The following is a 13,941-nucleotide window of genomic DNA, read 5'->3' on the forward strand; positions in this document are numbered from 1 at the left end:
GCTGATGACATCATTTTAATGCCGACTGAGCCACATTCGTCGATACCGGCAGCACAATCCTTATTTCTCTATTTTGGAGCTATTTCCTAAAATAAAATCAACACCACTAAATCATATATCCTAGACCTGGGGGTTGATGGCACCACTCGCAACTCCCATTTCAGTGGGCAGCAACAGGTATAGATTATCTAGGAATTTTATCCGATATCAACAAAAATTCCTCCAGTCCCTCCATTAATTAGAAAAAACATGAATTCTCATGGGCTGGCCATCTGGGGGCATTTAGGATGATTATCCTTCCACAACTTCTATATCTTTTCCATACCCAACCTTTTCCGCTACTTAAACATTACACTAATTCCCTCCAAACATTACTTCAAAACTACATTTGGGCAGGGAAAAAAACACAAGTGTCTAGAATCAGGCTTGTCAAACCCAATCAATAGGAGGTTTGGGCCTAATAAATATTGCTGATTAACACATAGCAAGCATTCTAGCTCAGTTAAAGGAGTGGTTCCTTCCAATGACCTCCACCAGATGGGGCGTCCTAGAAATGCATACCCTCCCAGACAGAAACCTAAAAAAACTTGCTCTGCAGCCTAAACCCAAAAACAAATCTCCCGAACCACCTCCCATCGACTATCTTAGCAACAGTTAGAGCTTGGTGTAAACTCACTTCCACCACTTGGAATAGCACCCCTACAACACCCATCAAATTACCCATATCTGTTCTCGCCTTTCTTATTCCTGACTTTCCAGTACATAAATGGCCCAATTATGATTCCTTACTCTTAACTGATCTAGTCCAGAATGGACAGGTAAAACCTTTGCCTCAAAACAGACCTAAAACTTGGTCCAGAATCCCTTTATCACTATCTAAAAATCGCTCACTGTATTAAAAATAACCCGCAACTCTCGGTCTCCATAAAGGCATTATCATACTATTCACCTCACTCCTCCGGGAGTAAGAGAATCCCCTTATTTTACAATACACTACAAGAAAAGACACAATTCCAGCACACATTGGCCTTCAACCAATGAGAACAAGACCTAGGCAGACCATATACAGGAAAGCAATTGCAAAAGCTCTCCAGTCCACATATGATGCCACAAAATGCACCACAATGTGGGAACTTATGCAAAATATTGTCCAAAGGGGATACAGTTTAACCCCAGATAAAATAGCTAAATTCGAAAAGCAGACATCCCCCAATTGCTGGAGAAATACCAGAGTATTAGGCTCCCAATTCCATACCCCCTGGGGATGCCCTAGTTTATACGTTCTACTGGCAGTAAGTTTTTACACCCCTATCAAAGATCACTGGGACAAACATAATACAATCACCTGCAATAGCCCTCTTAAATATAATATAGAATGCACACCTGTGAATCACAGGAAAGCAATTACTCACATTCTACTGGCAGCCAGGCATAACATAGCCAAACTATGGAAAAATTCCAAACCCCAGTTGTTCTAGATGTTAAAATGATGGTCCAAATCCACCATAACCCCTTGCCGACGGGCCGCCGCAGTTTTACTGCGGCAGGCTGGCTCGGCTGAGCGAACCGACGAAGTAGTATGTCAGTCACACGCATAATGCTGGGGGGCAAGCACACTGGGCAGTGGGGATCCCAATGCATGGGGTTGGCGGGACCGGTTGCCGCCGGCCACCAGCGATCGCACCCCGCTGAGAGATAAATGGTCAGCTGTTGTAAACACAGCCGACCGTTCGTCTCTCAGAAATGATCACAGAGTGCCTGTGATTCTTCTATATAGGATCACAGGGCTCTATGGTCATTTCCCAAGCCTCTTCCCCCACAGTTAGTAGACACTCCCCTAGGCTTACTTTTAACCCTTTGATCACCCACTAGGTTAACCCCTTCCCTGCCAGTGTCATTATTACGGTAACAGTGCATATTTTTATCACTGATTACTGTAGTAATGTCACTGGTCCCCCCAAAAGAGTCAAATAGGTCAGTTAGGGGTCCGATCTGTAATGTCGCAGTCTGGCTAAAAATCGCACATTGCCAACATTACTAGTAAAAAAATAAATAAATATGACATAAATCTTTTCCCTAGTTTGTAGACGCGATAACTTTTGCGCAAACCAATCAAAATACGCTTATTATACTGTTATACAAATTTGCCTAAAAGGATGAAAAAAATGGATTTTTACTTTTTTTTTTTGGTAATGTTAGAAATAGAAAAATATTGTTTTTTTTTTTCAGAATTGTCGCTCTTTTTTTTGTTTATAGCGCAAAAAAGAAAAATTGCCCAGGTAATCAAATACCACCAAATGAAAGCTCTATTTGTGGGGGAAAAAAGGACATCAATTTTATTTCAGTACAGTGTCGCACGACTGCGCAATTGTCCATTAAAGTAACGCAGTGCCGAATCACATAAATAGGACCTGGTCATTAAGGGGGAAAATCTTCCGGTCCAGAACTGGTTAATTAACATGTCCCTTTAAGATCAAGAGTGAGATGGCAGTCCACACTCTGTGGTTACTCCAAGGGCCACTGAACCACTAGAAAAACAGCTCCACATAGCGTAATCTCGTTCACATGCAAAGTTTAATAATTTACCATCCCCTTTAAAATGACACTTACAAACTCATTAAATAGATTAGGATCAATATAAGAACGTCAGTGATCCTTCGTTAACTATCATCCTCACAGTGTATGCATGTAGAACTTCTCATCAAGCTGCTCCTTGCTGGGTGGCGATTTCACCCTCAGGCAAAGTCGTAATGATGAAATGCCGCAGAGCGGGACCGTACAGCGACCAGAAGTGGCATCAGCGCACCACCGCGTGGTGTCAGTCATTGCCACCGAGCAAGGAGTTGCGTGGTGAGAAGTTGGTAAAAAAGAAAGAAGGAAAGCCACCTAGTGAACAAAAAGAAAAAAAAAACATTACCAGATCTTTAGTTTTGTTGAGCCCTGATGAAGGGGCCCCTTGTGTTAGCTGTTTTCGGATGACTACTGTAATGAATAAACTTTATCTGGATTGCAGACTATTGACTAACTTATTCTACAAATCTTAACCACTTGCCCACCGCTCACATGGAGCGTACTGCGGCAAAGTGGCTCGTTCCCGTCCAGCGACGTAGACCTACGTCGCTGGACTCCTCCCCCTGTAGGCGGCGCTCGCACACCGCCGGAGGCGCGCTCCCGCAGTTTTCATTCACAGCGGGAGTCGGGCCAGGGGAGGAGCGGCGGCGATCGCCACTGCTCTGCCCCGATCATCGGGGAATCGAGTGAGGAGATCCGCCCGCCTGTGTAAACAGAGCGGGCGGATCTCCTAAGTGACAGGGACTGACAGATCGGAGTGTTCAGCATAGCTGAACATCCGATCTGTCCTTCTGTCACTCAGTCACCTTCCCCCCCACACGTCAGTAAGCACCAGGCATACATTAACCCCTCCCTCTCCAATAAAATTAACCCCTTCACTGCCAGTGTCATTTTTACAGTTACAGTGCATATTTATAGCACTGAGTACTGCAGTAATGTCACTGGTACCCCCAAAGGTGTCAAAAATGTCAGTCAAGGGTCTGATCTGTCCGCCGCAATGTCGCAGTCCCGCAAAAAAAATCGCAGATCACCGCCATTACGCGTTTAAAAAAAAAAACACCAAAAATGACAGAAATCTTTCCCGTAGTTAGTAAACGCAATAACTTTTGCGCAAACCAATCAAAATACGCTTATCATGATTTTTTTTACCAAACATAGGTAGCAGAAAACAAATTGGCCAAAAATTTTAAAAAAATTAGATTTTTACATTTTTAGGGGGGAATTTCATATAAAAAAATGTTAAAAATATTGTTATTTTTTCAAAATAAACGCTCTTTTTCTGTTTATAGCGCAAAAAGTAAAAAGCGCACTGCTGATCAAATACCACCAAAAGAAAGCTCTGTTTGTGGGAAAAAAAGGACGTAAATTTCGTTTGGGTATGGCGTCGCACGACTGCGCAATTGTCAGTTAAAGTTGCACAGCGCCGAATCGCAAAAAGTGGCCTGGACGTAAGACAGCAAAATCCTCCGGTGGTAAAGTGGTTAAAGACTCTTTAATACATTGTCATTTTATATCAAACAGCCTAGCTTTAGAAAACATTGTCATGCTCTAAACAAATATTTTGAGCAATGCTTGGACTCATCAGAGAATAAAAACAAAACATCTAAAAAGTCCCATTGGGGGTTTTCCCTCTTTGTAACCATTCTTCCAGAGGAGAATTTATGAGGTCAAGCACTGATGTGGACTAGAAGGTTGGGCTAGCAGTCTCCGCTCTAGGTCATCCCAAGGCTGTTCTATCGAGTTGAGGTCAGGACTCTGTGCAGGCCAGTGAAGTTCCTCCAACCCAAACTCGCTCATCTATGTCTTTATGGACCTCGCTTTGTGCACTGGTCCAAATTATTTGGTGGAGGGGGGATTATGGTGTGGGACTGTTTTTCAGGGGTTGGGCTTGGCCCCTTAGTTCCAGTGAAGAGAACTCTTAAGGCTTCAGGCATACCAAGACATTTTGGACAACTTCATGCACCCAACTTTGTGGGAGCAGTTTGGGGATAGCCCCTTCCTGTTCCAACACGACTGCGCAGCAGCATTAGGGGTTGCCGGTTGGAATCCCAACCACTACACTACCTGCCTGGAGTTTGCATGTTCTCCCTGTGATTGCGTAGGTTTCCTGCGAGTACTCCGGTTTTCTCCCACAATCCAAAGACATGCTGGTGGTTTAAATAGATCCTGTCAAAAATTGTATGTGTATGTAGCTGAGTTAGGGACCTTAGAATGTAAGCTCTTTGAGGGTGGGGACTGATGTTAATGTGCAAAATACTGTATATGTGAAAGTATATAAGTACCTGTAATAAAAGTATATAAACTGTATATACTGTATACAGTATACTGTATACTGTATATATGCACAACAATCAAACAGGAATTAATAGTAGATATACCTTTTCTGTTACATCAGTTGCCTTATATATGACTTCGTTCATTAGTAGTCTATAAACCTCTTCAACAAATTTTTCTCCAGAATTGCTATCAATTATTGGTCCATTTAAGATGACGCCATCCACAAGCACTGCATTCTTCTTCATACTCCTCGATTCCCCAGGGCTAGGATCAGCTGAAAAACAAAATATGTTCAATTAGAAGTACAATTCTTTTAGTAAATTGTATACTGTCGTTAATAAACTATTGTTGATATTGTAATGAGGATTTAATATGTTTTATTGCTCATTTGGGGTGCCATTTTGTCTAAAGCATATCCGTTCACAAAAAATTTATTGTGCTAATTTCTGAACATCAAGGCTATAAGATATTCATTAGCATCAATAAACACAATGTGATGAGGCCAGTTATGATAATGTAGCAATTATTAGCTTAAGCAAGTTATAGTTTTAATATTATGAATAATGTATTGTGATTTCTGATAAAAATTACATAATACAAATATGTGTTGAATAGTGTTTTGGGATAATATGGTTTTATTAAAATAGTCTATATTGCTTTTATTTAATTCATTTTTATTTTTTTTTATGTAATAATGAATGTGTCTTATATTTTGCACTTCAGATTTTAATGGCTTTTATGTTGCGTCTAGATTCAATTAAAATTAGCTCTATTGAATCCTTAGAAAAAAATCAGATTATTCATTATGCTTTACTAATTTTTAACCTTTTAGTAACCTCCATCTACAGCTATCCCCTTTTGTTTACTGTTTGCTTCCTTTTGTGCCTGCTATATAGAGAGGACCTAATTGAGCTATTGAGTTCAGGCTGTGAATTGGTTCAGAATACTACTCATTTTGGTTGTTTAACTCCTTCATGACCAGAGTTCTCTGATAGCTAGATGCCCAGGTTTTATTTATCTGCATTGGTAAACTTATTAATGACTTTATGACTAATTTGCATGCCAAAATAATTGTTATGTATATGTAGCAGCATTTCCAGGCATTGGGCCTGATGAGGGTCTGCCATTGTTACCGGAAACGCCAGCAGCCCCTTTAAGCTGAATACCCAAGTGTGAGATTGGAGTCAAAGACCAGTCCGGCATCTTTGGTTTGTTTTGTTTATTTGATATTGGGGATGGGAGAAGGGAATTAGTGGGATATTCCTCTGGATCAACTAGGTACAAATATGACACTTTGAAGAAAAATGCCTTTCAGCGCTGTCTTGACGCCGGCTGGATGCCGACCAACGCTTGCTGGTGCTTGAAAAACACTGACTTGCTAAACTGTACTTGAACTTGACTTCTGACACTCTGGTTAACTCAAAAGTCCCAAACACTGCTCCCTCCAGTCCTTGCCGACTGAGGTAGCCTCTGTATACTGCTTCTGCTGCTGCAACTCTCAACACTGTACACTGCACATTGCACGCTGTACACTTTAACACTTCAGGGCCCAACCGCTGGCGCCCCCTCTGTACTTCAGGGTCCTCTCACTAGGAACCCCCTCTACACTTCAGGGTCCTCTCACTAGGCACCCCCTCTACACTTCAGGGTCCTCTCACTAGGCACCCCCTCTACACTTCAGGGTCCTCTCACTAGGCACCCCCTCTACACTTCAGGGTCCTCTAACTAGGCACCCCCTCTACACTTCACGGTCCACACTCTGGTACCCTCTCTGCTTCTCTTCAGGGTCAACACTGGCACCCCCTTTACTCTTGCTCCTGCACTGGCTAGCTAGCTCCTGTATCCCCACGACCTTCACCGTAGTGGTCCCCTCTCTCTCTAGGCAGACCCCCAGGGGGCAGTTTGCAGTACTCACGAACTGGGAATGATTCCCTGAAACTGAACCCCTCTCAGCCCCGCTGGTCCTCGAACACCGGATCCTCTCTGCAGCTCAGCCTCCTGTTCCCTCTCACTAGGCAAGCTGCCTGGGACACCCAATTCCTCTGACAGGAGGAGAGACAGCCGTACTCTCCCTCCTGGGACTCTGCTTCCCACCAAAGATGCTGCGTCATGTGCTCCCCTCAAACTTATGCCACTCCCAGAATGCTGTGTGGCAGAATCTGCCTTTCTGGGGTAGATACAAGCCTGAGTGTGCCATTGGCCGGGTTTCCTCCACTGTCCAATGAGAACCCTCTCATAGAGCACAGTGGGGAGACTCCCCAGTCTCAACAGCCACACCTGGGAGATATGACAGCCCAGCTGAAAATCATGGTCCTGCTGTTAAGCAGACAATGCCCACTATACTTTACCTAGCACCTACCTTGTAGGGTGTTACATATAAATATACTTTAACCACTTCAATACGGGGTACTTTTACCCCCTTCCTGCACAGGCCAATTTCAGCTCTCTCATTCTTTGAATGAAAATTACTTAGTCATGTAACACTGTACCCAAACTAATTTTTTGAGACAGAAAGCGCTTTCTTTTGGTGGTATTTAATCACCACTGGGTTTTTACTTTTTGCAATATAAGTAAAAAAATACAAAAAAGTTTTTAAGAAATGGTCTTTTTCCTAGTTTCTATTATACATTTTTGCAAATAAGTAGTTTTTCTTCATAAATTTAGGCCAAAATGTATACTTCTACATTTCTTTGGTAAAAATAACCCAAATTAGTGTATAATATTTAGTCTTGGCAAAAGTTATACAAGCTATGGTATGTATCATTGAAAATTGATAAATCCTGATGTACTGACTGCTATCTCATTTATTAAGGTCTTAAAATGCCAGGACAGTACAAATACCCCCCAATGTGATATTTCAGTTTTTCCTTTTTAATAAATCTGCAACAATGTCAACAATTCTGTGTTTTTCTGTCAGTATGGGGTGCTGTGTGTACATTCATGAGGAAGAAGAATGAACTTAAATGATTTTAGCAAATGGCTGCAATATAACAAAGAGTGAAAAATTGAAGGGGGTCTGAATACTTTCCGTACCCACTGTAAGCCTTCAAAATGAGCACTTTTGATTTTTACATTTTGAGTCCCATAGTTTTCAATGGGATTCATTATTTGGTTCCGAACTTTTGCAATGTTCAAAAGTTCTGGTGCGACCCAAACAAGGGGTAATTCGGCTCATCCCTAGTATTTTAGTAAGAGACATGCTTATGTTGTAATTTTTTTTCCACAATTCTTTGGAAAATTAAATAGATTTTTTTTTTTTCACAAAACTGTCATATTAACAATGTATTTCTCTCTATGAGGCATAATGAGTTTTTTGAACATGTCATTTTTTTCCCACAAACTTTTGGAAAATGTGGAAAGAAAATGAAAAATTATTTTTTACACAAATTGTCAATTTATAAGATATTACTAAAACATAGCATTCACATAACAAGAATTACACCCCAAAATACATTTTGCTACTCCTCCTGAGTATGGCAAAACCACATGTGTGAGCCTTTTTCACAGCCTGGCCACATAGAAAGGCCCAACAGCAAAGCAGCTCCTTTATGCGCTCTAGGAGCATAAATTAGACATCTATTTTCCTGACTACCTTTCACACTTTTGAACCACCAGGACAGTGGAATTACACACAAAATGACATGATAAAAATTTTTTTCTAAATTTTTTGGAAAATGTGGAAAGAAAATTTGTATTAATATATATATATATATATATATTTTTTTTTTTTACACAAGCTTTTTTTAATTTATAGGCTATTTCTAAAACAAAGCATGTACGTAGCAAAATACACCCCAAAATACATTCTGCTAGTCGGCCTCAGTATGGCGATACCACGAGTGTGAGACTTTTTTTACAGCCTAGCCACATACAGAGGCCCAAAATCCAAGCAGTGCCTTCAGAAGTTCTAGGGACATAAAGTACACATCCCATTTCCTGACTACCTATCAAACTATTGAAGGCCTTGGAGCCCCAGGACAATGGAAACAACCACAAAATTACCACATTTTGGAAAGAAAACACCCAACCTATATTCTACGAAGCATAATGAGTCTTTTGAACATTTCAGTTTTTTCCACAAGTTTTTAGAATACGTGGAAAGAAAAGAAAGTATTTTTTAAACAAAGTTATCAATTTATAAGATATTTCCAACACACTGCATGGACATACCAAAAATTACATCCCAAAATGCTATGTAAACAAGGCAGGTCCCCATTCTGACAGGGGGGAGGGGATGGATTCTGTGTTCCTGCAGAGTAGGAACTCGAATCCATCTCTTTCCCTAGTAAAAGCAGTGAATACAGTACACATAAACACTGGCTAGGCACACAGTTAACAAACAAAATGGTGCAACGCAAATCCTACATGATATCATATACAGTACAAAAGTAATAAATGTAAATGGAGAAAAAGTCCCAAAAAAAAAGTCCTTAGGTCCACTTGGTGCTGGAAAAAGATGTAGGGGACAGCGACTCCAAACAGTGATCTCCCTCCACAAGAAAGCACACATATCCCCCCACCTCATATTTTGACCCCTGTTTTACCAGAAGGCCAAAAATCGCAGTAAAGCAATCCACATCAATCAGCAGGCTCCAGGTTTTCAGGCATATACCACTTAACAGCTATGGACCAGGCAGAGAAACTTATTCCAGAAGCACCAGGCAGTAGTATTCACTGGAATAGAAGCTCCGTGGAGTGTATGCAAAAAAGAAAAGCGGGACTTCTAAGTGTAGACTGTAATCAAGTCTGAGCTTTAATAGATAAGATTGCACTTACAATTAGGCGACATAAAACAGGCACATCGATCGTTCAGTATGAAGCATCAGCGTTGTGGGCTCTACACAGCGGCAGCCAGCCACACACGCTCGAGACAGCAGCAGCGGGTGACGTCAGACAGATGCGACTCCACCTCCCATACGCGGCGTTATGTACAGCAGGACTTCGTCACAGTTAACCCTTTGATCTCTGTCAATGTTTAACCCCTTTCCAGCCAGTGTCATGAGTACAGTGACAGTGCATATTTTAAGCACTGATCACTGTATTAGTGCCATTGGTTCCCGCAAAGTGTCAAAAGTGTCAGTTAATGTCCGATTGTCTTCTACAATATCGCAGTCAACCTATAAGTCACTGATAGCCGCCATTACTAGTATAACACAATAAATAAAAGTTCCATAAATATATCCTATAGTTTGGTGATGCTATAACGTTCTCATAAACCAATGAATATATGCTTATTGGGGTTTTTTTTTAACCAAAAACATGTAGCAGAATATATATTGGGCTACATTTATGAAGAAATGTAATTTTTTTTTTTTTATTATTGGATTTGTTTAATAGCAGAAAGTAAAAAGTATTGTGTGTTTTTTTCTTTTTCAAAATTGTCTGTTTTTTTTTTTTGTTTGTAGTGCAAAAGAAAGCTTTATTTGTGGGGAAAAAATGACATACATTTTATTTGGGGACAGCATTGCATGAATGTACAATTGTCAGGTAAAATAACACAATCCCATATCACAAAATAGAGGAGGAGGGCAATTCTTCCAGAGGTCAAGTGGTAAAGCCAGAAACATTATATAATATAAGAAGAGACTATTTCCAAGAACAATACTGAAACTTTAAAGATGTCATAGGTGGGTCAAATAATGTTCTTTTGTATCAAAGTACAATCCTTGGATGTTTTATAACCAAGGCATGGGAAGGCAAAGTCCCACTACTGCAAATAGTTTTGGTGATGGGGATGTGGTATGGAACATTATATTATTGGAACACAACTTTTAAAAAATAAATATAGGAAGGCATACTTTATGCTACAACTTCTAATATTTCTCTAAGAGCTTGTTTAGACTTGCGATTGGACTGAATGGATGTTTTTTTTTTCTTTATTTTTTTATGGAAGCTTTATGTTTTCTTTTGTAATTGATTGTGTAATAACAACACTTTGGGTTACTTGTGATTTATGTTTATTCTCAATTAAAATCATTTTTTAACAAAAAAAGACTTGCGATTGGGGGACGTTAAAAAGAAGTAGGTGGGCAATGTTTTTCGCTCCTCCAACTGCTTTGTCTTGCAAAGGCAGTAAATGGGGGTTGTTTATGTGCCACTGTCACAATGCTTTGCTTTGCACCCATGGAAAAAGCCATCACTCCAGTGGCATTCGATGAGCTTACTGATCCATTTAATTGCAATGATGATGGCTGCAGCACTTTGGTGCAGAAATTAAGGGGTTAAAGCAGAAAGTGAGTACACATCTCAAACACCTGACAAATGCCTCTGAAATGTGATCTGAATGCTGATCACTTTTTAGAGCAGTTTAGACACAAGTCTACACTTAGCCTAAGGAATAAGGTGGAAGTTGAATGTAATTTCTCTAAATCACATTTGATTTTACTTGGTAGCCTGCAGTTGAGATTGAGTGCTTGATTGACAGAACCACTATCTCAAGCTTGTCATTGCCCAACGAGAAAAGCAGAAGCCATAAAGTTATTTGTCAAACTAGCTTGAATGCAACAAAACTGTGATGGAGTATACATAACAAGTTAGGCAATAAAGATGTCTAAAAACAAGGCAATTATCAGCCAATAAAATAAACTTTCGACCTATGCTCATAACAATCAAATGTGTGGGACATCCTTGATATTTGGGGTTGACACACCTACTCTCTGATATCAGGCAATAAAGATGTCTAAAAACAAGGCAATTATCAGCCAATAAAATTAATTTTTGACCTATGCTCAAAACAATCACATGTGTAGGACATCCTTGATATTTGGGGTAGACATACCTACTCTCTGATATCAAACAGACAGAATGGAGGATGCAGTCATACAAAGCCCACATAAGCACATACCTGCAATTCACATACATAACTGTATTTGAGAGGAATGCTATTCATGGATTTAAAACAAATTAATAGTTTACATTTAACCATCATGGTAACGTCAAAAGGACATTGCCCTTGAGAACATGTATCAAAGCAAGAATTATTTTGTTTAATATTCATTTGGTGGGAAACAGTAATTTTTAAAAAGGTTTGAAAGGCAAATTTATTTTAAATAATGTTCTCGGAGGATGCCTTCAACCTGCCTGTAAAATGTTGAACAACAAAACTGATATTTACAAGGAATAATAATTTACAAGGAATGAAAAATGTTGTTTAAAGTGAAGGTAAGGGTGAACAGGGTCTACCGAGTTTCTCTACCCATGGATCCCAAATCTTGCTTACTTAGCATGTTGGATGAATTTGAATGGGGAATCAAACTAGTGAGGCAACTGTGAGAACCTTGTTCTTAGCACATAAGCTTAGAATGGTGCACCGGCATGTCCGTAAATCATCCTATTTTTTTGCGGATGATTTACGGACATAATGTATGCCAATGGCATTGCGGATGTCAGTGGATGACCATCCGCTGACATCCGATTTTCTTCCTTTCAGTTCTGTTCCGTTTTTTGGAACGGAACAGAACCCTATTTTTGTTCCATTGAAAAAACGGAAAGGATGCAAAATCGGATGTCAGCGGTGTCATCCGCTGACATCCGCAATGCCCATAGACATACATTATGTCCGTATATCATCCGCAAACGGATGGGATGATATGCGGACAAATGTCATCCGCTCCGTGAAAATAAAAAAAAATGCCGGAGCGGATCGCAATGCGGTCCGCTCCGTGTGAAAGAGCCCTTAATGTAATGGTTTCTGGTTCCATGACATGTATACTGTGAACCAGGGTTGTACTGGTTACTACTTCTTTCCATATTTACTGGAAAGTACTGCTTGGCTATGTTGTACTGGCTTCATGTTAATAAAGTTTTTTCTGGATTTAAAAAAAATAGTGCAGGTAAAGGACTGCTCCTAGCTGCTTTGTTGTTCAATGATGGCAGTTGGTTGACCGCGCCCCTACATTTACAAATGTTATTCCCAGAGACAGCGGATTGTGTTGGTAGTCAGCAGGTTTTTTTTGTATTTGAAATAGATCTGCATTACCGGAAGACATGATTACTAATGGTTTCTAATTGTTTTACATTGTGGGACCTGCTTGAGTTTTTATTTTATTATAGGACTTGTCAATATTTTGTCAGTTTATTTACTTTCCCCTTATTGTTTGAATTAGTATCACTACTATCTAGGAAGGGGGTTGTATTCCACAATTATCAGGTCAGGGTTGTGGGGAAGAGGCCTTTATCCTAAATAATTTGGGGACCCCCTAGCAAGGTACCACACATGTTGTAGGCTTGTGGCCTGGTATAGTTTAGGAGGGTGAGGATTTTGGGGAGGACCTCACATTTTTTCTTGATTTTTTTTTGCATGAGATGCTATCTTAAAACCCATACCAGACCCCAAGGATCTGGTATAAATATTAGGGAGTCAAAAAGACATTATTTATTTATTTTTATTTTTTTTAAACAGTCCCCTCCCCTTTGTTTAAATTCTGCTGTCAGCTAGGAATCCCTGACTAAAAACTGAATGAGAGATGAGTCATAGTTGTGTCAACGCCCTCAGTTGAAGTCCTTTGCTGACGAAACGAGTCAGGGCGTGGTCACGCGGTCACCCGGGTTACCTACGTCACACCCGGAAGTTTGACCGTCCAGGTACAGAGTGGCAAACATAACATCAGCGGGAAGCGACCTGACACAGGTTTACTCTCATTTTACATGCTTTCACCTACGTTTTGTTTGTGAGTGCAACTATTGAAGGTTCTGTTTGTTGGGATTTAATAAATGTGAAGTTATGCAGTATTACGCTATGTGGTGTCATTAATCTGTTTACATGCACCATGAATATGCGGAGTGGTTTCTGAGTATCAGTGAGAGGAGAGTATCCCTTCTTGAGTTTTGAGGCTCCTTGAGGATCTGACCCCCCCCCCTCGTGTTTGTGATGTATATTGGCCTGTATCCAGTGGCCTCCGGTAAGTGGATTACCATAGGGCTCGCACAGCGGTGAGGTGGAGGCTTTATAAGATTCGTATGCACAGTGGTGGATGTTGTGGATCCTTGGATTCTCATTCTGTCTTATGGACTTTTTGCATGGATTGACATCACATTGTCACTTTACATTTCAACAACAGAGACTATTTTTTCATCTTGGGATTAATTTCCTAT

General features: G+C 40.3%; 1 protein-coding gene across 2 annotated transcripts in view; it reads right to left on the reverse strand.

The window, feature by feature from the left end:
• GADL1 (glutamate decarboxylase like 1) overlaps positions 1-13,941 on the reverse strand; it is a 426,922-nt gene that overhangs the window by 314,530 nt on the left and 98,451 nt on the right. For both annotated transcript variants that reach the window (XM_082257434.1, XM_082257433.1), the window contains exon 2: positions 4,950-5,122. In XM_082257434.1, the coding sequence (XP_082113560.1) occupies positions 4,950-5,122 (173 nt within the window). The remainder of the gene's footprint in view (positions 1-4,949; positions 5,123-13,941) is intronic.

This window comes from Pelophylax lessonae, assembly GCF_965119305.1.
Source record: "Pelophylax lessonae genome assembly, chromosome: 5".
NCBI lineage: Eukaryota > Metazoa > Chordata > Amphibia > Anura > Ranidae > Pelophylax > Pelophylax lessonae.